This window comes from Pelodiscus sinensis, chromosome 3 (genome assembly GCF_052426305.1).
Source record: "Pelodiscus sinensis isolate ZL-2025 chromosome 3, ASM5242630v1, whole genome shotgun sequence".
Taxonomy (NCBI): Eukaryota; Metazoa; Chordata; order Testudines; family Trionychidae; genus Pelodiscus; species Pelodiscus sinensis.
In genome coordinates, this window is record NC_143054.1 from 59,798,018 (window position 1) to 59,825,323 (window position 27,306).

A 27,306-nucleotide genomic window follows, 5' to 3' on the forward strand; every position below is an offset into this window, starting at 1 on the left:
TAGAGCAGACATTACAATGCCAGAGAATATGAGTCAAGGGTAAATTAATACCATGAGCTAGAGTTCAAAGGAGTTTCAAAGTCATCCAAGATTTCAGAATTTGAGAGGAGAACCTCTGGGATGCCATGTTATTGCCCCAAAGATATCAATGTCTTGATGCATCTTACTGGTTCCAAAGTAGCACCGAAAGTGTGTCACAGCACAGATACAGGAATTTCATGCCACCTCTTCTATAGTATCTTTCATGCAATGTTCTCAAAACACTTAATATTTAACTACCATGGATATTATGTTGAACATATTATATCAATTTGCAGAATGAATAAACAAGGAAAACTGAGCCATATTTTGGAAGCAAGTCTCTATAATATAGTCTCTATTTTTTTTTTAATTCCTAGCAATATATCTTGTGTCTCATTTTAAATTTTGTAATTGTTTTTATTAAATTTTTGTCACCTTCCCTATTGCATTGCTCTTGGTGAAGTTTGTGCTATTGTCATTTGCCTTTTGATGTAATTCCATTAACACCCCTTTTTTAAACAAAAAAAAATCATATTATAAGTAGTTATTTTCTAACTTCAACTTTACTTCCCTTCTCTCAACTTTAATGTTTTGGTAAAACAAGTATACATAAACTGATTCATAAATTCACAAATATGTGCTCATAGAAACTTCTGGTGAAAAATAAAAACTTTAGTCTATTAATTTGTTTTAGTCTCACAAACACTGCCAAATGCTATTAGCTACTGATAATGATGCTAATGCAATCCCAATTAAAGCAAAGTTATTACGCATTTGTGTGTCTGATTAGCTAATTTTTACTTAAACAGAACTTGACATGACAAATGTAAGTGTGCTTGCCAAAACACCGATGCTGAACCAGGAATTTCTATAGCAAAATAACTACCAAACCCAGAAAAGAATAATGGAAATGAACACCTGGACAGAAAAGTGCATAACGTGCTTACGAAGAATGATACAATTTAATATTGTTGGCTTATTTACATCGTGGCACCATGACGTTCTAGGAGTAAATTCATTCTAGCAGCTCAGTAAAGCATCTGTATCAACCATAATAATGCACGAGGTGGCACAAATCTGTAAACAATACCATATAATTTGAAAGGATCCTGTATTTTCAGATTCATGACCATGCAGCATCATTCAAAAAACTAGACTGGATTGCTTGCACCCACTCTACATTTGAGTTATCGGGCAGGATTTAGATGGTTTAGTTCAATGGATCAGCTCAAGTGCACTGCAGACGTCCCAGCTAAACTGACAAGCTGGATTGCTGAAGTCACTGAAACTGATGGTACAGTAGAATTTCAGGGTCCATTCAGATGACAATCTTCTGCACAAAGACAGATGACAATGATGGGATCCCCAAGAGATTTCTGGAATAACTCACTGCACGGGACCATATGAAACATCTGATATTTGGACTGAGATTGAACCTTGAGGAAGTAGAGATTATGCCCATGTTACAGACCAGTATAATACATATAGCATAATAATGGCATGTGTCATGGCAGGTGAGATGCATTTTGCATTTACCTGCTTCAATTTGAGGACACCTTGCCTGTTCTGTTATACCCTCAGATAGTAATGGAACCAGAGAGCTCTCATGGAGATACTATTTAGCCAACAGAAAATTCAGCTGATAATTGAGTGGAACTCCAAATGAGCTTCAGTACTTGACCATGATACAACTGCACCTAAACAAGTTGCTTTGCAACTTTACTATCACAAGTCACTCTTGTTTACAGATTATCTGTAAGAGCTGAATTCATATGAAAGACTAAAAGTGCAAATGGCAGATATCTCACACCAAATCAGAGCAGTCACAGCATAAAAAATTTTTTTGGAGCCCTTATGTCATGATCATGGAGGTAGAAGTAAGGATTGTTTGCATCTAACATGCTATCGGTAGTGTGGCAGGTGATGGAACTTTCTCAGTTTGTAGGTACTTGTAAATTCAGACTGCTTCTGTTTGGATGCACAGTCATATTTCTAGCAACGTGAAAAATTATTGTAGCGACTTATAGATAAAGTAGTTCTGATCTGAACTAAGCTGCTGCCTTTATGCTAACATAGAATTTGACCTCAAAACATCACTATGTCTTCTCTACTGGAGCTGCTCATTAAGGACTGAGAGGCAACATGGGAGAAGGGGAGGCAGAGGATCCAGGATACCCTTTTTTGGTTTATATCTTCCACTCTTAGGCCACCTCTCCACTTGAGGGAAGATAGATGCTGAGGCATTCAATGTTCTGGTGTTCAATTTAGTGGATCTAGTAAAGACCCACTAAGGGTATGTCTAGACTATAAGCCTCTTTCGAAAAAAGCTTTTTCCTTGTAAATTGTCTTCAACTTTGAAACTCATGTTCCCTTCTTAGTTCCTCTTTTGGGACACATTACAGGATGAACCTCTGTAGTCTGGCACCCTCAGGATCTTACCAGTGCTGAATCAGAGAATTTGCTGAACCACAGGAGGTCAATATTATCTAGCAGCATTACCAACACTTCCCCTGCTTACTGGGCTCTTAGAAGACATTTAGAGGCAAATTAGAGCAGATATTAGCACAGGACACTGAGCACCAGGACTGGTGGCTGTAAACAAATGTTAGGGTGTCACAGGAAACTTGGCCACGCCCATAGTAACTAGACATCTAGCTAATTAAAATCATGCCAGACCAAGGATGTTACCAGACCAGAGACTGCCGGACTAGAGAAGTTCAAACTGTAAAAAGTTCATCTTTATTGTCAAGTATTTTGGGAGAAAGAGGAGAGAGGATTAAAGAGTGATCGGATGTGGGTTTGCAAGACTCTTTCTTATCTGAGTAAGTATTATGTGGGCAAGCTTATGCTATGCATTGTGAATTGAAATTTGTATTGTATATTTTAATTTTGTGAAGTGCATAGTGCTTACCAAGTTTTAGTTTAATCTGGAAAAGTATAAAATATGATGGCTGTACTGTCTTTATTAAAATATGATCATCTGATTATGGGCAGTCAAAATCAATTCTAATTAGATATAAATCATTTAATGTAATTAGAGCTCATTATGAACAGCAATATTTTTCTAATGAAGGAAACATTGTTTCAGTGACAGACATTCCAGCTTTGTGTGAATCAGTAATGCACACAAATAAATAAAATAGACCAGAAATCAGTAAGAGGCATTCATTACCTGAGCACTGAAGCTGAGAGAGAATCTGTCCCCCTTCGAAATGGTGACTTGTCATCTTTAAATTAGGTTTGATGCAGCGAATAAAACTTGACCCCTATTGTGAGGACAGAAAGTTACCAGAATCTTCATAAAATTAAACCTTCTGAAATAAGTGATCATTTAAGAATTACACAACAAAGTAAAAGTAATAGATTTATTTAAAAAAAAAAAAACACACCTGACTTTTTGTGCTTTTCAGTCTTTTCATACCCATTTTGTACTCAACATCTTCAAGTCATTGATCTCAAAGCTCAAACTGTCCATCAGAACTAGGGATGTGAAAGGTTAACCAGTAAGCATCACCCTAAACAGGTTAACCGGAACCAGTAACCAGAGGGGCCTGGAGCAGCTCCCCACTTGCTGCGTGCAGGGGTTGCTCTCATCTGAAGCAGCTGCTGTCTGTGGGGAGCCTAGGGGCTGGCAGCCGATGGCGGCCCAAGCCCAAGCGTGGGCCTGGGAGCTGGCGGGAGCCCAGGGGATAGGAGTGATCCCCAACCTAGATCCTGCTGTAGTTGGTTAACCAGTTAAACATTAGTTTAACCAGTTAACTGATTAACTGGGATTTTACATCCCTAATTAGAACCTCGCTGTCTTTTCATAAAAAAAAATTCTTACCACCAACCAAATCCAGTTATTATTGTATCAGTCTAGTTGTATTATCTCCACTACTACAATCATCTTCCTTGAAAGAGATAAGCAACTCACACTATTTCTCTACATCTTTCCTTATTCTTCCAACCATCTTTCTCTCCATTTCTTTCATCCTTCAACACTTTCCTTTTCAAACCATTCAAACCCTTGCTCACGAGCCCAAATAGATCAGTGTCTTCCCAGACATTTTTTTTTAAATCCCATTCATGTTATGTGTTAGAATAAAACTGAGATAAATATGACCCAGGACTATACCCACCATGACCACTTTGACTATACCATGTATCTCTTTCCCTTTCTCTTGGGTCCAAATCTCAGGTATAGTCAATTTATAAAATTGTGCTCCAAAGTCCTGGGGGGACAAGGGAGGAAAAGAAAGCATGGGGCAAAGGTAGCTGTATCTCACATTTATGCCCACAGTCATGGTAACCCTAAGGCCACTGGCCATGTGCCCATCCCCTAGAAAAAGCCCTTGAATCTGTCAATGGCTGAAAGAGGGTAGATGAACACTTGCCTATATTGGTTCTAAGATTTCCATAGGAAAGAGGAATTTTTCACCTAGTCATTCAGTCCAGCTTTAAATTTGGAATGGGACAAAACATACTCGGAGCATGGACTGTCTTTTGTTATGTCTGAGAAGTGCTTTACACATTTTTGTACACTATCCTTGTATAAACAAGAATTTTGGTCTTCCTGCCAAGGTATCTGAAGACATTTACTAAAATAATACTGAAGATAGGAAGAGACACTCCATCATTCTGAAGCTTAGAAAGCAGTTATGATATAGAGAGCCATTACATTTTAGTCTATGTGATCAAACCTTGTTTTTAAGGAATTAGATCAAAACGAAGTGTAGTGATTATGGTCTCATTTAAATAAGCAGGATTATTTAGTACATTTAATTCTTTTTAAAGAAATTGCACTGGCTAAAATAATGTTTCCTCCCCTCTATTTGTAGAGTTGTCGATTCCCCAAAGTTTAAATATAACTCAGTATGATTGTTTCCTCCAACCATCATGTTAGAGAGAATGTGAAGTTATATATTTACAAATTTTGCAACTATGACTCAGTGAAAAGTGAAGTAACACACCACTAACTCTGCAATCTATTTCCTGAACTAAATTCTCTCAGTACTAATGGATAATCTTCCAGAAAATGAAGAAGGATTTTATTATGGCATAAGCTGTCATGAGTTGCAACTCACTTTGTCACAGACATGAAATGAAAGAAACAGATGGCAGGGATACATAGAAGGGAGTATTACACCAGAGCTAATTCTCATCTCATGGTTGGAAGTAGGCTACATCCACCAGGGCTGAATTAGCTCTGATGTAACACTCCCATCTCTGTATCCGTTCCATCTGTTTTTTTCACTTCATACATGTGACAAAGTGAGTTGCAACTCATGAAAACTTATGCCATCATAAAACTGTTAGTGTTTAAGATGCGATTGAAACAGACTAACACAACTACCTCTCTGAAACCTAAAAGAGAATTTATTATCCAGATTAAAAATGTATGAAATATAGATTGAATTACACTTGTCATGTACAGAAACCCTAATTTCTATAACCTCAGCACTGAAGAAAAGCACCTAAAAATGCAGAAGGCAGAGAGAAATTTAAAGACTCTTACAGACAAACATAGGAGAGAGAAAGCATGGAGTAGGAAGCTGCTAAATTTATATACAACACAGAGTATAAGGACACAACCAGCTGTGATGCCCTCTCATGAAGTGAGCTCTTTAATGACAAGGGATGCAATTATTTTGATAGAGAATATTTCTCAGCCTGCAATTATATAAGGAAGAAGTATCTTGCACATCAGAGGTTCTAAGAAATAGAGTACACATTAATGGAGTACTTGCAAGAGTAGACTGTTTGATACAATTCTACAGAGAAGCAAAGACAGAAAAGCTATAGTGGCTTTTTAGCCAAATTCTTAACAGATCACTGCCTGAACTAGATACTGAGGGATCCACAAATGATTCATGGAGCTAACAATTAAGAAGTTAAAATTAAACAAATGTCTGTGCAAATCCAGAAGCCCAGAAGATGTAGCCAAAGGGCTGTGAAACTTTGGCTAGTCATGTCTGTCTTTCACCCATGAACTAAAGGTCTTTAAAAATTGATTAATTTTGCTCAAGAGCTTCTTTGAAGCGTTTTAATGCAGCAAACCTTTCTAACACTTAAGCGTATTAGCTATTTGGAGTTATAATCAGTATCTTTTACTGAAACCCATGCCTCGTATCCTGTAACTGTTTGCATAAAAATCAACCAAAACAGAATTTACAACGAACAGGAAATATGCTTATCAAAATCGTGGACCCAAAATGTAAAAGTGTCAAGTGAACTCCTCCATCTACTAACAATGCTGACAGGCTATGGTAGAAGGATCACCACTAGACAGAGTTTTAAGGGGTGTAGGTGAGAGAAGCAGAAACAAATCACATGATTTAAGGGAAAGTGAATGAAGATGTGAACATGAACTAATTTTAACACTGAAAGTTGCAGGTGGTGGTATAAGATTTATTTCCTGCTACCAATTCATCTTCATGAATGTATCACATATAATCCCTAGATTTTTCTAAGATCCTTTCTTACACTGGACAATGCGACTGTGTAGTGAAAAGGGGATGGAAAAATAAAATGCCCTTCTAAAATAAATTATCGGAATTAAGATTTTTCTCCTATAACTTGTTCAAATCCATAGCTGTTCATGAGTCAACTGCCGATAAAAATATACAGTGATTCAAAATCCAGTCACAAAAATAGACCAAACACAAGATGGTCAATTACCCATCAATGTGAAGCAAGTAAACTAGAGGAACGGAAAATGCTCAGGATATGAAATGGAGATTTGGTAAAGCTAATATTAATGCAATTTATCTGTATTGCAAAATTTCCATGCTACAATATAGAAAAACTTTTCATTTCAATGAATTGATAACTTTAATATTCAGTCTCTGAATTTAATAATATTCAGCACCCATGTAGCAATACACTTCAAAAATGCCATCAAGTTGCAAAACATTATTTTAATTGACTACTTATTATTAATTATTATTTTTATTATTATTATTATAAAGATAAGCCAAAATGCTTGGTTAGCATGAGAGGGGTGATAAGGAAAAATACAGCATTCATATATATATTTATACTTACGGTACTGCGAAGCTTTTCAAGGAGCAAATTTAATTGAGTCTGTAAAAGAAAATGAAAACTCAATACTTCATATTAGAGAACCAGAAAGTGTCTGTTTTATGATGATTATAAATTAGACACAAAATACAATGACACAACGCTATTGCATGCACTAGTTATTGTTAGATGTGTGTAAATAGTAACTCATTCAGATTAAATAAACCAAACATGAACAAATCTTAGACAACATTATGCAAGAGTACTGTACTTGAGTGACATCAAGGAAATTGTGTTGAATATTCTTGTGATGAATGGCTTAATAGCATGTGTATTTCTCTTTACCATCTGAAAATCAGCTATTAAATATTCAAAGTACATATACCAGTAGGAATATAAATAAGGAAAAATGTTGAGTACATAGTAGAGTTAGTGAGGAACGTGACTGGACAGCAGTGATAAATAGGATAAATAAAACTTAAAAACTGTGAATAGCTACAGTCGATAAGAAATAGTCTGTATCAGTGTGTCAAACACTACATAGATAAGGACAAACTCAACACAATTTGCACATCAAGCCATTTAACACCTTTTTTTTTTTTTTTTTAACTTTACAAGAGATGATGTGCTCACAATTGACTCAAGGCTACCTAAGATTCTCATTTAACATTTTAATGGATTAATGAGCCATATATTTGGCCAGATAAAAATTCTCATTATTACTTTGCCCAGAACTGCCCTTTGAATATGACAACCAGCCGACAAGCCTTCATTTTATTGGGAGGTGGAAGAGGAATGCTATATTTATTTGAGATAGAATTTAAACAAACTGAGAATTTAATTAAGGCTCTGATGCTCAAACTAGTTGTGTGCAGCAATGGATGAAGGTTGAGGCTTAAGACTCTCCCCCACAGATGCAGGCATCAGAATAGCACGTCACAACTTCCTCATTTTGGCATTTGATTAGAACCCAGCTACACAGGGTACCAGTTCAAGAGATATGGTTAAAATTTTGGTATAGGAGTAGCCTGATATTTCACATCAACCCTGATATTTCACAGACTACTGGAATGCTTGACCTGCTGATGCTTACAACATGAAATATCAAACCTTACATTACATGAAGTTCTGATACTAAGTCATTAAGTATGGTCCACACTTACTACTGTACTGTGTACCATAAAGCAGACAGTCTAAATCAGGATCTTGAAAACAAACTAGTCTATTATTTTCAGGGATCCCAGTCCAAAGGGATCTGTATTGGTGCCTACCGAATAGATTCCACTGCTCCAGCTAAAGCTACCAGCCTCTCCTCCAAAGAATCAGGGGCCTATTGGTTATTCTTGTGAATAAATTTGGTGAACTCCAGCTCAAGTGGTTGGGATGAACACAGGGAGTGTCATGAGAGGGAGGGCAAGCCCAGCTAACCTGATCCTTAGTTTTCACTGGTGTAACACAGTTTGTTAAAAGTAGATAAGGAAAGTATTTATAGTACTTAAATTTATAAAGCAATGTGTTTAATATAAGCGTTTTGTTTTATCTTGGAGGAAATAATTTGTTAGCATCGGTATGGAGTTTTACAAAAACAACTGCTTTATGCAAAGTCTATATATGCTCATGATTCAGCACAAGGAATGATGTAATGTTACCCATAAATAAAGATTATAAATGGTTTCATCTTCTTTCCTAAAATGAATCAGGCATACTTACAAACCTGGTGCTATTGTTGGAAACACTGGAATCCTGAGCAGTTCTGAGCACCCGCATCTTGCATTGATTTAAATGGAAACCACAGATTTTTCTGGACTTTTAAGAATCTGATCCATTGTTATCAATATTAGCATCAATTGCTCACAAAGTACCAGCTCATCTCCAGATTAACTGGCCCATCATTTGCTCAATCAGTTTGACTGAATTAGGGTACATCTAAACTTGCACCCTAGTTTGAACTAGGGATGCAAATGTAGGTGACCGAAATTGCTAATGAAGCAGGGATTTAAATATCCCATGCTAATGAAGCGTGGGATATTTAAATCCCTGCTTCATTAGCAATTTCGGTCGCCTACATTTGCATCCCTAGTTCGAACTAGGGTGCAAGTGTAGATGTACCCTTAGTTATTGGGTACTGGGGCAGGGAGGTGGGGGAAGGGAGGGAGTGGGAAATAATTTGAAGTGCAGGAACAATTCCTTTATTAACCAACGTACAACCTTATTTTATTATTGGTAACACTGTCAATACTGTGTGTATTCAGCAGCTCTCTAGTGTTAATTTTTAAATTTACTTTATATTGTAGATATTTACATTTTTATAGTCTATTTCCCTTCTGAACATTATTGAATTATCTTTTTCCAAAACATAATCACTTTATTTTACAAGGATTTCTCTCTCTAGAACATTATTTGGTTACAATCAGAGAAATTCAAGACTGATCTACTCACATTTCTTTATATACTAGTAAAGAACTCCCAGTCTTAAACCACAGAAGACACAAAGCCTCCTATGGTAAGGATACATTTCCCAGAGCTATCTGAAGTGAAATGGAAAATTCCAATGCTTGAAGTGTTCATTAAGATTGTGTGTTGTGTCTGGGAAATTAACATTAATGAATTACTTTCAGTAGAATACATGCACGCAAAATGCCACAGAGGAACAAAACGTTATGAAGACTGATGCGTTGAAAAGAAGAACTCATGCTGAAATTGCAGCTGCTGCAAAATAATGAGTCCATGAAGATAATAAATTTACCTGCAGACCCTGGCTGTGCCTGTTTTTCCTCTCTCAACTTCCCTATAGTTTTCTCTAGTCATTCTGAGCTGAAATAATCCAGCTAAAAATAAAACTGCTGAATGAGGAAAGGAAGTAGGAAACATGTGGAGAAGACAAGGCTTGAGGGTCAGCTTTACAGCAAGTAGAAGAAAGGAAAAAATTAGGAGAAGCATCAGATATTATGGTCAGGTAGTGAAAAAGCAAGTATTCAGCACATTGAAAATATTTGTCAAACAAACCACTATTGCTGTCTTACATAATTTTAAACAAGGAAAACCAGTTTTAAGGCTAGCTTTTAAATTCTGAGATGACAACTTACAAAAAAACTGTTATTTCAACAACTTCAAATAGAATGGAAGAACACGTTTGTCAATTTTAGAACCATAGGTTCCAAATTTAGAATAAGAACTTAAAACTTTTGAAGCGCAAGTACCATTGGGCTTTGGGGGGGGGGGGGATAATTATGAACGGCTTCATTTTAAAATAAAAGCAAGGGTTATGTTCAAACAATCTTTATTGTTTGCATAGCTCAGACCATCATTAAACTTGAATATATGGTTTTATGACATTTTATTTAAGCAATAGCTGTATAAGAGGATTTTTCTCATGAAACTCAAATTATCTGGGTCTCCCATCCTTAACTTTCATTCATTTCAAGCAACTTAAAAGCAACATACTAAAGAAAAGAACTTATTTTTACTATTCCAATACCTTGAATTTGTTTCCCACACTGATGAAACTAAGCTTTCCTGCTTTTTGTTTGGGATCTTTGTTGTTGTTAGTTGTAGATTCAAAGAGTTCCCGGACAAACTTATCCTTGGATTCACATATAAGAGATTCAAGGGACATGTGCAAAGCATCATTGTTTTTCTCCACAAACTGGGTCTGAAAAGAAAACAAACCATGTAAACTTTACAGTACTAATTGCTTTACTTAGTCCTACATAAATACATACTTTGTTCAAAACATCCCAATATTAACAAAAATACCCAATTCGAAGATACTAAGAACCAGAGGGGGAAAATGTATTGAGAAAAATATTTAAAATTTAACTGCAGACCATCTACTGCTTATGTCTGACACTAACAACAGTAAAGGGAGAATAGCTGTTAAGCTTAAAGCATAGGCCCGGGCATCATGAGATGGAATTTGAAATCTTGGATTAGCTTAGTCAGTACTAGCTCTGTCACTGACCACAACAGCAGCACAATTTGACCCTTGATTTCTATTTTCAGTTCTCACTATAACACTACAGGCAGTCCCCGGGTTACGTACAAGATAGGGACTGTAGGTTTGTTCTTAAGTTGAATTTGTATGTAAGTCGGAACTGGTACATATTGTAGGGGAAACTCTAACCAAACATTTCTTCAGAGCTCAGTTTTATTCTCCCACACCTCACTTCCCTCAGTCCTTTATTCTCAAGCTGAGGTGTCTGCTGAGAAAAGCCGTTCCGCGTCTCCCTGGTCTGCTGGGGGGGGGGGGGGGGGGCGCTAGCTTTACATCTCCCTGGTCTGCTGGGGGGAAGCAGCTAGTGCGGGGTTGCCTCACCCCGTTTGTAAGTAGGGATCCGATTTAAGTCGGATCCATGAAACCCGGGGACTGCCTGTACTCAGCTGCATTGTGAGGCTTCATTTATTAATGCTTTGATTCTCTTTGACATCTTTAGAGGTGCTGTAGAAATCCAGAATTATTATTCTTACATTAACTACTACGTATTAATGATGGCAAATGGAGTAAGAAATAATTGGGATATTTTAGTCACTAACTTGAAAGTGCATTTAGAAAGTCAGTCTTTCCAAATAAATGAACTAAAACCAAAGACTGAGAAATCTGCACCTAATTTTATGGTGTTGGAATCAAGGAGAATGTAGCCATTGACTTTAATGGAATAATGATCAGGGCATTTCTGAATTCTGAAAACATTTGCTACTGAGCTAGCAGTAACAACAAGTCATTATGCTTATGCTTTTATTGATTAAATATTTATTAGACATATTGGGTTAATCATCACAAAGAAGAATTTGAAATCTCCATGTCCTTTGAGCAGGGCGCATTTAAAGTTAATAATTAACATGAGTTTCTTAAATCAAGTTACCGTCTCATAACACACTGCTCCAGCAAAATGTCGGATAATAAAGCCCTCATCATCTCTGATATTTCTGTGAACAGCCAATTTAGACTTCCTGGGAATCTGCAATTAAACACCCCCCCCAAGTTGAACAGAAAATCGTTAACAAAATCAGAACAGCAAATTTCCAAATCATATTTTTCTGCCAGAAATATTAGGTGCTATGGACTTTCCTATGGATTAAGATTAAAGCTGTGAGAAACTCTACTATTTCAGTTCCCTCAGATTCAAATAAACTTTTTCTTCATCCTGAGCTTTTTCAGGTTTGAATGAGTCTGCAACTCACAGTAAAATGCCACTGCAACTGCCAAGATTAATAATTTGTATCATCACAATTGTGTTGAGTCCAACATTAATTCCCACAGGTGACACAGAACAGTTGGCTGGTGCACAGCCTTGTCAGGATGCTAGGAGATAGTGGCTCAAATATATCTTTTGGATGAGATCATTTACAAGCAAGACAGTGACACTGAAATTTGCCTTGGTGAGTTGTCCAACCATGGGTGTCACAGGAGGGAAGCTACAACCATTGCAAATTTCTCTGTAAAACTTCTGAATTAAGAGCTGAATAGCTGGAGATAAGGTGAAAGATCCAACTCTCAGAGATAGAGCTAAAAATCAAAGGCTGCAGATAGGAGCCATCTACAAAAACTGAAGAGTCCAACAAGAATTTTTTATAGCACAGGAATCCAGTTAACTAAATGAGTATTAATTTAGAGGAATACATAATTTTGTTGAATCTTCCTGTGTTTAGTTATTACTGAAGTAGTATTTCTTGTGCTTTTTGTATTTACAAATTTACTGGCATATTTTAAATCTGGGATTGTGTTAATCTAACAGTACGCTTAAAAATAAAGAAAATCCTTTCCCTGAGTGGTTCTACAGTCTCATCTTTAAAATATTAAGTGTGAAACTGAGAAAATTGGACTAAACAGATATTTGTTAAAACACACAGCTAAAAATCTTGGAGGAATTTGGAGAGATAAGGGGGAAACAGTTATCCGATGCCATCAACTCTGCCTTTAGAAAAGCAACTCAAGGAAAATCCTTTTTATTTCCTTTTCATAGCTAGAAATTATCTGCACATCCTAAACTCAAAACCCTGGTCATCTGAAGAGGTGGACTGTGCCCACGAAAGCTCATATCACCATGTACATGTTTTATTAGTCCATAAAGTGCTATCAGACCATTTGTTGTTTTTAGAAATGATTAGACATACATGAGAGATGACAGTCACTAAAATGAAAATGATGCACAAATTTCATAGAAGAGTTAAATCTCTAGTGAACCTTTCAATAAACCTAAACTGAGTTTCTATTTTATGAAAATGCTTGGGATTGCATAAAGAAAATATTTCATTACTTATGACACCAGACCCCGTAGTTCTAAGGCTTCATAATACTTTCTTAAAGTTTGTACTTTTCAGTCAATATGCTATAAAGCCTAAACTCTGGTTTCAACACTTTCCTCGCAGGTTTTGAACATTTCTTATAAAATGTATAATAATGAGTAGAAAGGCCTTTGCACTAGGATCACCTTGGCCTTGGCCTTTCTTCTGGCCAAGAAAGCTCCATGGGTCCATTGAGAGAGACAACAGGGCTTCCATCTTTCAGATCCAAACTGATTTTTTTTTTTAAGGAATAAAACATGCTACCACCTGATTGCATGAAATGCCTGCAGGATTCCATTTGGCTTTTTATTCACAGTCATTTATAACTTAAGTTATATTAGCATCTAGTCTGGGAACTCATTTTTATTAAATAATGAAGTCATAAGTAAACCTACAGAAAGTCTGAAATGCTCCTTGTGTTTCTGATGTACCATAGAAGTAAAATGCTGGTCACTTGGTTGTGGAAGACGATTTTCTTCATCCAAAATATCCAGCACGCCTACTAATTTTGCTTCAATCAGATCTATTTGTAAAACAGAAATCAACGTTTGTAAAAGTGCTATATACAATTCCAAATCAGAACAAGAATGTTACACCAAAAATATAACCAACATGGTACTGCATAATTACTACAACCATCATAGTTTAGATTAAAGAGAAATGTAATCACTACCAGCAAGTCTGGCATATATTAGTATTGATTTAAGCAGTATTCTGTAGCTTGCTGTCCAGTTCCACCTATGAAACTGGGACGTGATGAAAGTGGAAACACACTGGTGCACAATGTCTTTTAAGTGTATACTGTTTTGATTTTAAAACTCTCAGATTTCTCACTACACTGAATAAGAAGTATGAGAAAGGATCATATATCCATGACATCAACAAGAAAAGAGGATGACCAAAAGCTTAAAAAGCTGTACAGATTTCAGCATACTTACATCAGTATGGGGCCAGGCTGCTATTTAAAACTATGCCCTGTGAGGGCAGAGGACTAGATTTGATGACCTCTCAAGGTCCCCTTCCAATTCTAGTGTTCTATGATTCTATGCTGCTTTGAAAGTTTATATTAAAAACTCAGACACATATATATTGTTTTTGAAGACAGTAGCAATAAATATATTCACACTTTTATGTTTATGCTAAAGGAGTAAGAAATCTCAGGCCAGATGTACACAAAGGGATGTAGGTGCCTAAACTCCAGTTTTAAGTTCCATTTTTAAGCACCACTGAAATCCACAAAACCTCTTTTGGCTGATACCTAGCCCTGGAGGCACTGAAACTCACTCAATGCCTACATTTTTTACATATTAGTTCTTTAGGCATCTTAGTTTCCACAGAGGAAAGAAGCACGCAAACCAAAGTTGCCTTTATATTAGCAGAAAAAAACAAAGTTCTTTGAAATGCCATACATGTATCATCTCACATAATGAGCATTAAACTAAAAGATATGTGACTAATAATCACACCCACAACTGTCACAGAGGACAGCATCATAAACCAGTTTTACTACGAACATCAAGCAGAAATTCCTGGAACCCCCGAACAAGTTTTTTTATTCACAGTCACAGAATCATAAAAATATAGGGAGGATTTTACTGCCATGATGGGGCAAAACAACATGGAGTAGGAGAATTGGGAAAAGAAGGCATAGAAATGAGTGAGATGATGGATTGCTTCAATTCTCTGCTACCAACAATCCGTTTATAACACACAGCATATCAGCACAAAGGTTTCTAATGATGGTACTACCAAAAAAAAAAGTGATCAAAATCATCTTGGGCTACATCTATACTTACCCATGGATAAATGCTTCAGAGGTTGATCATCTGGCATTTGATTTAGATAGTCAAATAAGGACCCTCTAAATCCAATACTGAGGAGTAATGGAAACCAACGGGAACATTTTTCCTGTCGATTTCCCACTGAGGAAAGGGTGCAGAAGCTTGGCTTAAGGTACCCCAACTCCAGCTATGCAATTAACATAGCTGGAATTGCCTATCTTACTTCAAACTTATCCCCTAGTGTAGACCTGACCCTAGTAAAACACTGGAAAACAAGTAGACTAGACTGCAGGGTCTATAGAAGGCTACATACAAACTCAGGCAAGTGAGCAGTGATTGTTACAGGCAGGCTCCAACTTAACACTTTAAATTTTTCAAAAGATGACAAAAGACTCTATAGCCCCAAAGTTTTGAAAAATACAGGCACTTTCAGAACACCATCAGTAGCCACCTCGCCTCTCTCTCAAACCTACAGGACACAATAGAACAACAATTCTGGGAAAAGGCAAAATGTATCATTCCTGCCACGAGCAAGGAAATTTTAGGCATGAGGTTGTAGCCCAAAAAAGGAAAGATTAGGTGACACCAGCAACTGAAAATCTGTCAAGACGAAACACAAAGGCTGTGTCTACATTGGCATCCCTTTCCGGAAAAGGGATGCTAATGCGACACATCGCAATTGCAAATCCGCAGGGGGATTTAAATATCCCTCGCAGCATTTGCATTTACATGGCTGCTGCTTTTTTCCGGCTTGGGGATAAGCCGGAGAAAAGCGCCAGTCTAGACGTGATTCTCCGGAAAATAAGCCCTTTTCCGGAGGATCTCTTATTCCTACTTTCAAGGGCTTATTTTCCGGAGAATCACGTCTAGACTGGCGCTTTTCTCCGGCTTATCCCCAAGCCGGAAAAAAGCAGCAGCCATGTAAATGCAAATGCCGCAGGGGATATTTAAATCCCCCGCGGATTTGCAATTGCAATGTATCGCATTAGCATCCCTTTTCCGGAAAGGGATGCCAATGTAGACAGCGCCAAAGTATAGAAAGAAAGTCTGAAAGCTAAAGATTTCCCTGAGTGGAAAAGAGGAAAACAGGCAGCTCAACAATGAATTTAAAGGAACGGTTAAAAATAGAATCTATGGAAGACTGGCTTAAGAGAAAAGGCAAAGTACTTGAACAATACTTACATAAAGTAATGCTTGAGGGCTTTTTCAGAAAGTCAGATTACTATCAAAGAAGTTAACACCTGTAACAAGTCAGCCACACCATGCTCAGGGAAAGTACATAGCAGATAAAGATCAAAAGCTTAAAAGAAGGAAATAATATTTTCATCAGCTATTGAACATGAATAGTCTTTGAGGATATCAACTGTAAAGGCAACAACAAAGGTAGATGCATACTGGGAACAGAAACAAACAGCAATCATGCCCCTGAAAAACCATTCAGACTTGTGTAGAGATGGTATTCTGCCTCAAGTATTAAAACATAGAAGAAGGAGAAAGGATATGGCCCTTTACAAACTATTCAATCTCATTAGGGCAAAGGATGATGTCACTGAAAACCGTCAAAACTAAATTATTGTACCATTCTTTAAGAAAGGTGACCTGACAGCTACAGAGGAATCAATCTTAAGCACTCCTAGCAAGGTATTCTGTAGAGTGATACTCAGTCAAATGCAACGAACAGCCGAGTCACTAACTGGCTTTAGACCTGTATGGTCCATCATAGAATAGAGATCTGTTTGCACATAACATTTGGGGGAGGGGGGAGAGGAGAAGAGAGAGTTCAGTTAATCCATTTTGTACATTCCTTGACTTTCAGAAAGTATTTAACTTCGTTTAACAGAGAGGCTGTGTGAAAAGTACTCAAATGGTATGGTTTTAGTGGCAAATGGATTCAACTACCGTGTCTGTCCAGCCTAGTTAGTCAGTGGTCAATCAATGGAATATTTTGAAGTGAAAAGTTGAATCAAACAGAGAAGGGATGTGTACCCAGTCCAATACTTTATGCTTAGAAAACATCTAGCCCTGGTCAACACTAGGAACTTATTCCAAAATAACCCCCCTCCCTTCCCGTTTCAAATTTATAAGTGATACATCCACACTACCAAGCCCATTATTTTGAAACAATAGGCTGCAGAATTCCAACTCTGTACTCCTGCTTTTCACGCCAATTCCAAAAGAGCAATTTCAAAATAACATTAGCATGGATGCTCCAGTGCTAAATTCAAATTTATTGGCCTCAGGGAGGCCCCCTGCAACTGCCCAAAGTGCTTCCTGGGGCTGTAAGTCCAAAGTGACACATCCACATTACTGGAGCTTGCCTCGGACTAATTTCAATGTTTCCCCATAACGAGGACACACTAGTTTGAATGTGTTAAATCAGGATCTCTTAAGTTGCCTCCAGTAATTTTGAAATAGTTTCTTGGTGTAGTCATGGCCTTAACATTGTTGAAGACTGCATAATATTGGGGGCAAATTATCAATCAGCTGACTTTGCAGATAAAATTGTAATGATATTCCCAACAGAGGAATTCAATCAAGAAGCAGCAACTAACTTGTACCTCATTCTCTGGATGTTGTGATTAAAAACAAATGAACAAAAGACCAAACTAAAGACAGCATCAAAAATCGAGCAATGGGCTAAACTAATTATCAATGGTATAGTCACCACAAACAAGTAGGTGGTTTGTGCTACTTGAGTTTCATCATAATATATGACAAATGATATGAAGATAACAGACATCTATTGACAGCAGAACGTTCGCATGCCGGAATAAAAATGATCTGATGCTTAAATCAGTGTCTATGACAATTAAAACTAGATTTATATAAAACACTTATTTTATCCACATTACCTTATGATTGTGAAACGTGTACTGACAAAGAGCCTGGAGCAAAAGTCACAAACATTTGAAATGAGGTGCTTGTACCACTGGCATGGAAGTGGTTTCCATCATTTACAGTATAGTTCAATGGTGCTCAGCACCTCTATTATACAAATTGTTCCAGCACCCCAGCTGCAGATAACACTAGATAAACTAACGACTGGTAGCATCCACAGAAAAGTGAACAAGTTCTGCAAATGACTACAATTGGCAAAAGGTGTCAATTACAATGGCTTCATCAGGTTGCCAGAATGACCCAATACCGATTGCTTATGAAGGTTCTCTGTGGAGGAGTACATGGACAGAGAGGGGCCATGGTCATCCAGAAGATAGCTGTATGACACAGTATATGAAACCATCTATGAAACACCTTAATAATAGGCTGAAAGGGCAGCTCAATCCAACCTTGGCTTTCGAAAAATGATAATGATTTAACAATAACTGTCCAAGCCAACATAATCTACCTTTATTCTGTACCCTATTAAGATATTCATTGTAATTACCACTCTTGTTATAGAAAACTAAATTAAATTCAAGAGATTTTGGCAGAAGAATTCTTTATTTCTCAGAGGCAGAGAAAACTGTGCTTCCTTTTTTTCCCCAAAATACAGACATAACAAAACAATGTTATATATTTAAGGAGTCTACTGATTATAAATTATCAGAAGTCAGTGGAAGTTGTAACATTTTAGAAGGTGCAATATAAAGCAATACTCACATCTCAGCCTCAGATGGCTCCTTATTTTGAACAATGAGCAACACAAAAAACAAAGCCTCAAATGAAAATGAATTTAAACAGAAGCCAGTGTTGTCTTTTCTTATCCATTTAGCTCAGATAACAGAAAGCCTTTTTCTGCTTCTCTGGAACATTTTCAGATACATAAATACGTATCTGAAACAATTAAAAATTACTTTTGTAAGGGACTAGAACCTCCTTGAGACATGAAAACATTCAAGGTAATCCAGATCAGACTATCAGATGGGGCTGGTTTAATATTCATACAGGAAGAAAGCACTTTTCTCCATTCTACCCCTTAGATTTTCTCATCTAGACCATCTTCTACTGTTCTGTCACCAGCCAGCAATCATCTTTGCCTGACATGGCTACCAACGACCAATACAGAGCCAGGGATGCAGGTCAATGTCTGCCTACGAGGAAAGATATTTGAGCACATCTATAGATGCGCAGAAGGAACCACTGGTGACTCTGCCACTGATAACTGATGGGAGTATCCTGCCATCACCACTATTTCCCTAGATGTGGATTCTGAAGCTACCACAGTCAATGCTGCATTGAATTGTATGTCAAAGTCAGTTTTTTCTCATCATATTGCACAATCCAATTAGGATAAAAGAAGTTGGAAGCAGACAGACCATATTAATCCTTTCGTGTACTGAAAACAATAGCAATGCCTACATTTTTATTTTGGTTTTGATTCACAGCAGCAAGTGGAAAGGAAAAATAATCTGACAAATTATAGTAAAACCCTCTGTTTTCAAATATTCAAAATTCCCTGCTTTGGTCCACGGATCTTTTAATCTCCTCACACAATGAATATATTGTTCTGTGTATCACACATTCTCTGCTTTGAGTAATTTATTTGGAAAATTCCAGGGTAAGTACAATGTCTGAGTATGTAGTCATGTGCACCCAGCACAAGGAGACTCCATTACATATTGGGGTTCTGTGTGTTACTAGTATATAAATAAGACAGAAGAACCTTCCCTGAATTAACTTCTGCTAGAACTATTGGCCTACTCTCGGCAAAAGAAAACTTGCAGAGACTCTAATGAAATCTCTCCCTTTGACCTTGAGCAAGAACAACTCAGTGGGCAGAAGCACTTAGAGAGGTGCAAATCATCTACAACAATGGTCACAATAAAATAAAATAAAATAAAATAAAATAAAATAAAATAAAATAAAATCCCAATCTTGCAACTGAATCAGTGAAGAGACCTTTCCATCCATGGACACTAAAACCCCAAAGCAGGATCCACAATACTTGGATGGTCACTGTATGACAAAATCACTGCACTAAACACATTTTGTCTATTCTATCGAAAGCCACTGTGCTCCAGACTCATACAATTGTAATGAAACAGCAAAAACATTTCCTAAGTACATACCTATACAATCCTGATTATCTACATAGTGCACTTCATTTACTCCGAGACCTTCTTTCTGGTAAAGTTCTTGTTCCTAAAATAGAAAACGTAAAAATGTTTAGGAGAAAATTCTGTTTACCACAGTTTTTTTCATGAACCAAGAGAAAATTTTAACTTCTATAATGACAACAAAAAAACAAATAGGAGACTTTAAAGTGTTTGGATACACCTTAATATAGTTCCAACTCCATTTCCTTAACACTAGCAATACACATATGTATGTTAGATACATGAGGATAAAGTACTTTACTAAGATGTAAATATTTGACTTGAAAAAAATCATTTTCATGTGTTAGAATCATTTGGAACTCAGCAGTTTGTGAAAAATATTAGCAAAAATATTAACAGGAAAAACTGATCTTTCAATTTAACTTGTTTCTAGTTTCTTAGCAGGATAACTTATTACTTTCAAACATACAGGCGAACATTTTTTACAAGCCAAAAGAATATATTCTTGATATTCTACCTTCAGTCATACAAAGTATAGCAGAAGTCTCATGGAGGTTATAAAAAGTTTTTTAAAAGGTAAAATTTAAAACATTTTGTAATGAAGTTATAAGTTTTGGGGAGGGGTTTTTCATTTCCTTTTTTTCTAATTTCCAAGTTCTAAAATTGCATAAAATCCAATAAAACTTAATTATTCCTTCCCCTCCGCTTTTAAAAATGTACTATTTTGTAACTCAAATTTCTTTGTTAACACTACCCAAATATAACGGCAGGTGACCCTTGACAATAAACTGCTCAGTTTAATTTTTCTACTGGAAAATTTAATTGGGAATATTAAACATTTCCCAAATGTGCTTTTATTACCATTTATATTACAAGAGCAACTAGAAGGCCCAAACTAGGGTAGTTGGTTACGTAGTTTAATATAATATTTTACTGGTTGGTTAAACATAATGTTTAATCAGTTAACCAATTAAAGGAGGGAGGGCATGATTGGGCTAGGTCACTAGTTAACCAGAATAGGTGATGCTCACTGGTTAATCTTCACAACCCTGGTCCAAACAGGATTGTGGATCTATTCTTTTTCATGAAATATGAACATCCAGGTAGAAGGCACAGAGAATATTAAATGATAAAAACAAGTTGTGACCAATGCCCATGCAAGGCAGACAGGCTGGAATGGCAGGGAACTGACTAACAGCTTAGCAGCAGAAAGCGCTCACTTGCTGAGGCAGAGGAGTAAAACCAGGGGTGGTCAATAGTTTTTCAAAGGGGGCCACTTTACAAATTTCTGAAGTGGCCCTTGGCCGCCCCAAAAGGGGCAGAGCCAGGACACTTCCTATGCTCCCCTCCCCATAGACCCTGATTGGCCTGGAGATGGGGAAGCACGTGACGTCTTGCTCCCCCCACCCCTCCCGGCTGCATGCATAGAGAGAACTGCAGGCTGTTCTGAACAGCTGGAGGTTCCCTCTAGTTATTGCGTACTCCTGGCAGCAAGAGGACACTTTGTGCATTCCCGCTGCCCCCAGGCCAATCAGGGTCGGTGGGCAAAAGAGTGCGTGAAGTCTTTGCCCTCCGTCCCCAGTATGCAAGGGGCACACAGCATCTAGACTGACCTGCCAGCTGTCCTGAACAGCTGGCAATTCCCTCCTGTGCCATGCACCCCCCGGTGAGGAAAGGAGTGTTTATGTGCTCTCCCTGCCCCCAGGCCAATGAGGGTTTGGGGGCATGAGAGCGTGTAAAGTCTCTCGCCTCCTGCCCCTGCCCTGCAAGGGGCATGCAGTGCCTAGAGTAAACTACCAACTATTCTGAACAGCTAGCAGTTCCCTCTAGTGCTGCGCACCCCTGGTGGGGTAAGAAAACTTCACATGCTATCCCTGTCCCCAGGTCTCATTGGTCTGCGGGCAGGGGAGTTGGCAGGGCAGCCGCAGGCCAGATCAACAGGCTTGGCAGGTCGGATCCAGCCTGCAGAAGCTCTCTGGCCCACTCCTGAGTAAGACAGTGGCTTAAAGTTCAGGGAGCCCTGCACAAAGTATCTCAGTGATGTAGTCTGGACAGAATTTACCCCCTGTAGACAGGTTGGATGAGATTCACATTTCAAGCACTGATAAAGCAGATTTTTCAGTATAAACATTGAGAACCGTCAAAAAACTGTTTTTTGTTTTCTCTTTCTTTCCAGCAATAAAAGCAAGTATAAAAAGGAGCAAAAGCAAAACATCTAAGAATTAGACATAGCCACACTGAAGAACAATGAGAGAAAGAATGAGCAGCTGTGACAGCAGTGTATGAGTACCAGAAGTGGGAAGCTGAAAAGAGAGCCTGTGGAAGCATACCAGTGGAACCCTGGCAGAGGAGACAGCTGCCCACCAAAGAAACGTGGAACTGAAATAGTGGGCAACCCAGTGAGAGACAGAAACAGTGTTCCCTGTAAACTAAGCACTTGTGCAGCCACTCAGGAGACATTCCAATGCTGCCCAACTGATTAGTAGAGAGCCCATGGCTAGAGTTTTTGTTTCTATTAGTGATGCACACGAACATGCCTTGGTGCACATTAAACATTTATTCCACACATAGATGGAAAAGATGAAAGGAACATTGGAAGGAAAGTCAGAGTAACCTGAGCTGGCAGGAAAAGCATGGACTGATCCCACAGGTCCCAATTGTTCCCTCCTCTGTACAAGGAGCATCCAGCTGAGAAATTCTCTCCTGTGTATAAAGTATCAGATAGTACTGAAGAATACTTAAGTACTTTTGAAATACTGTGCAAATTACATACAATTCCAGGAGCCCTGAAAGTCCTCATAGTGGTTGCAAAGCTCTTGGGTGAAGCATTAAATGAGTTTAATGAAGTGGAAACTGAACAGGGTTTGAAGTATGATGAATTTTAAAAGGCTGTGTTGCAAAGGTTTCAAATTACCCCTTAAGCATACAGGGTGAGATTTAGAAACCTCTGAAGAGTCGCAGAGAATGTGTGTATAAAATGTATGATCCGACGAACAAAGGAGAAAAGTGGATGATTATAACAAGTTATTTGACCTCTTTGCATAAGAACATTTACTGAGCATTTGCTGTGAGATCAGAGAAGCCATTTAGGATAAATCTTTAGGTTCTGTACAGGAAACAGTTGATCTGGCTGTTTCCTATGAAGAAGACAGAACAGTCAATGAGTGCAAGCCACAAAGGGAAGAGCAAACACAAGGGAAACCCCATTTTACCCTAGGAAAAGGAAGGATGATTGGATACTCTCCAGAACCAACCCCTATCACGGGAATCCCATTTACAGATCCATTCACAAGAGGATGGTCTAACAAGGTGTTACATATGAAACTCCACTGAACACCTAAGGGACAGTTGATGTAAGCAAAGGGAATCCAAGTCCACACACATCCAGCCCATGAGTGGACCAGGCTGGCATCTGTAGCAAAACAGAAAGTGGGGTCCATGTGATAAGAGAAGGGAGCAGACAAGTAGCAAAAGACAGTTGTGAATCACAACTCTGAATGTGTTCACATTTGCTCTGATTCGAAAGTCAGTATCTACTCTCAGTTTAAGAAGTGATTCTTCTGATATCCACTGAACTAGCTCTCTTAACATAGATGTAGAAAAGCAAATATTAGGAGCTCTTTCACTGAATTAGAAGGAACATAACCTTCAAAAGATGCAAGACACCCTGCAAACTACGTATCAAGAAAGCTGCTGGTGCCAAGATAAAATGAACTCCATTGAATGTCTATTGGCTCACCTATAGAGATGTATATCTTTAATTCAGAATTTTCAGCCAGTATATATGCAAATTAAAATTCAAAGGCACCAGACTTCTAAAACTCCATGCATAGACAGTGAAATTTGAAGAACTCGGGAATTCCCATAGGTTCAGAATAAACCTTTCAGGTAACTCCAACATTCATCTTGTTGAAGGTATCAATAAGAATAAACAGAATAAATTAATTTTAGAATTTCTATGCCAAGCTGTTCTAAAAATATAAAATAGAGAAAAAAGTTAAGGTACTTTTAAGGGACTGTGAACTCATGTTTCCACATTTCTGATCTTGCCAAGTATCTTGTCCTATAACTCCTCAGATTTGTGACAAAACATTATTCCTATATGTCACCAGTCCACAAGGATATTGAGCCAGATTGATTTACTTTTGACAAAATTGGAGGGAAGCATTCAGATGGGGCTTATATGAGAAACAATTAAACTTTAGATACATTTTGCAGAAATCATCCTGTCTCCAAAATTCTACTTAATTTAAATGTAGTAAATTCTGAAGCCATTTCAAATTATAAGTCACCAAATGAAACGATCTAAACTGTTCAAACTATTAAAATTATTTGATTATACATTCAAATGCCACTTTCACCTGCACAAATCTTGGAAGCTGTGAGTATGCATCAATTACTACTTTTCAACGTATTGTAATTTTAATTAAATAGTCTTCTAAACACTCACATGAATAGGCAGATAATAGTTCACTTCCTTATTATTACCCCATCTTAGTAAATTTGTGTCTTCAATAGACTACTAGGCATATTGCTAAATATATCGTCTTTTCTTTGGACAAACTGGAGAAATGGTCTGAGGTAAATAGGATGAAGTTTAATAAGGAAAAATGCAAAGTATTTCACTTAAGAAAGAACAGGCAGTTTCACACAAAGAATAGGAAGTGACTATGTAGGAAGGAATACCGCTGAAAAAGATTTAGGGGTCATAGTGGAAATATGCAAAAAACCCCAAACCATCATTCTGGGATGCATTAATATGAGTGTTGTAAGCAAGACATGAGAAAAAATTCTTCTGCTCTCCTCTATGCCATGATTATAAAGTCACTTTCTGATTGTCGAATTTGTTATTTTAGTGACTTACATAGCAAATGTTCTCAGATCACAAATCAACACAGACCTAAAATTAAAAATAAATTCTTTCTTGGGGATGACAATAAAGGCCCAATGAGCTCGATTCCATCTTGCTCTGAGCTTCTAAAAAGCCTTGCACATTTAATCCAGTGTTCAGGGAAGCCTCTTCAATCTCCCCACTTCATTACTCTTCTTTAGAAATATGATAAATTGCTTTAACATTCATGCCCGTATCCCTTTCCTATCTCACTCTTCTATATTACAGGTAGTCAGAAGATAAGGCATGGTTTCTGAGTCTTGCCCTTCTCAGGTTGCCCCAGCTTGAGTACCAATGGTCCTCTACCAAGTTTAACCAGCAGTTTTTATGTTAATATGTTGGTTTTCAACAAAGTCGTTTCAATATTCAGCAGAAATGCCACCTGAACAGATGTGTTATTTTAGTTTTTATTCAATATTTGAAAACCCTAAATCAGTTTCAAACATACAGATTTCTAACAAACAGCACTACCTGTTGAGAATCGGTTGGCTCTGATAGCACTATTTGAAGAGAAAGTATTTTGTAATTAAGAGCTTATGGACTTCTGAAAGCTAAGCAGGGAAGTTGGAGAAGTGCCAAAACACTGTATAGTCATGGGCCACATGCAGTTTAATAAAGGCCTCTGAATTCTTTCCTTTTACATGGGGAAGACAAGAAAAGCCAAAAAAATGATACGTTACAGATTCCACCTTGTAGTCTTCTTTCAGATCCCTCTTAAGATATCTTCTCTGCCAAAAAGCCTACACTAAAAAATGGTGAGGCATTTTGTGTGCTGTGACCAGTTTATCAGACTGACTAGTATCATGTCTGTTTCCTTGCATACCCCCTCCCTGCCATCTGTTGCCTATAATCTCATATTCAGATTATAAACTCTTCAGATCTAGGACTGTCTCCATTATATGTATATTCTGCCTCTGGCCTATAGATGCTAACATACTACCATTAATAATAAGAGTTACATAGTACAAGAAGATGTGAGGTGTACTGCTCTTAATGCACGTTTGAGACGATGAACAAGACACTGACCAACTTAGACTGGGAAAGAATTTCACATGTACAAGTAAAAAATGCTTAAACCAAGAATACATCCCACCTTACGCAGTACCACACAGACACACAAAATTCTTTATTTGTAATTAAAAGGAAAATTAGCAATGCTTTCCATAAATGTTGCTATTTCATACGCCCTTATCTAACTTTTCTGAAAAGTCAGTGGATGACTCAGACAAGAAGTGGGATATAAATTACCTCTTTTAGTATCCTTTCATTGAAGAATTGCTGCAGCTTTTCATTACAATAGTTAATACAAAACTGTTCAAAACTGTTGTGTTCAAAATATTCTGAAAAAAAATCCACAATGTTAAACTGCTTTAAATTATGATAAATTAGTATTTTGAAAATTTAGTTATACAACATTAGTGGGGAGAGGTTAATAGAGTTAACATCTTTGCATCAAATTCTTATGTTCAGATCCATGATAATCATATTCAATGAAGTGGTTTTGATGCATCTCATAGGTACCAATAAGAAGATGGGCATAATCCAAAAATAAAAAGGATGTAAAAGTTCATGTTTCTGGAACCAACAATCTGCAGACAGTTTTTTCTAGATCTCATATGCCCCAATTCAAGCCTGGTATAATAATACACAGCAAGAATGCAGTGGAGCAAGGCTCTTGTCTCCACACTACCATCCAAGCAACTTCTCAACACGACCTTTACAAGAGCCTACCACCTGTGGCTCCAATGACCAAGACTGTGGTGGCTAAGGTCCACAATAGCTTCCTTCTATTGGTGGTGTACTTCCTCATCAGGAGAGCTTCCACCTACTGAAGAAGGATAGTTGGGATGTGTTGAGAACCAGGGCACTTAGCTCTGCACTGGGCAATGAGCTGCCCCACAGCTGCCTGCTGGGAATGTGGGGGAGGGGCAGCCACCCAGGCTTCTCATTTTCCTGAGTGGGGAACCTCCAGGCAGCAGCTCTGCACTGGGCAATGAACTGCCCCACAGCTGCCTGCTGGGAATGTGGGGGAGGGGCAGCCACCCAGGCTTCTCATTTTCCTGAGTGGGGAACCTCCAGGCAGCAGCTCGGCCAGGAGTGGGAATCTGGAGAGGGTGGGGGGCGGGAGGAGCTGAGCTCTAGCTACCTGGCTTTCTTGTCAGTTTCATGGCTCCATGAAGAGTATGGAGCCACAAAACTGACAAGATTGCCAACAGGTGATTAAATAACAATCAGGGTCTTCATTAACACTGCATCACCCTAATGACACCAACATAAGCGCTACATCTCCAGTGAAGATGGAGTTACTCTGTTTGTGTAGTCAGGGAAC

At 37.8% G+C, this 27,306-nt stretch overlaps 1 protein-coding gene and 1 long non-coding RNA gene across 8 annotated transcripts in view; one reads left to right on the plus strand and one right to left on the minus strand.

Moving 5' to 3' along the window:
- MYO6 (myosin VI) overlaps positions 1-27,306 on the minus strand; it is a 163,085-nt gene that overhangs the window by 46,983 nt on the left and 88,796 nt on the right. For all 7 annotated transcript variants that reach the window (XM_075923798.2, XM_075923797.2, XM_075923796.2 and 4 more), the window contains exons 14-20: positions 26,226-26,317; positions 20,099-20,171; positions 13,704-13,831; positions 11,886-11,981; positions 10,502-10,675; positions 7,048-7,086; positions 3,194-3,287 (exon numbers count right to left, since the gene is read on the minus strand). In XM_075923798.2, the coding sequence (XP_075779913.1) occupies positions 3,194-3,287; positions 7,048-7,086; positions 10,502-10,675; positions 11,886-11,981; positions 13,704-13,831; positions 20,099-20,171; positions 26,226-26,317 (696 nt within the window). The remainder of the gene's footprint in view (positions 1-3,193; positions 3,288-7,047; positions 7,087-10,501; positions 10,676-11,885; positions 11,982-13,703; positions 13,832-20,098; positions 20,172-26,225; positions 26,318-27,306) is intronic.
- LOC142827820 (uncharacterized) lies at positions 9,400-9,781 on the plus strand. Its single transcript, XR_012902581.2, has 2 exons — positions 9,400-9,526; positions 9,642-9,781. It is a non-coding gene; the product is annotated as an uncharacterized LOC142827820 (long non-coding RNA).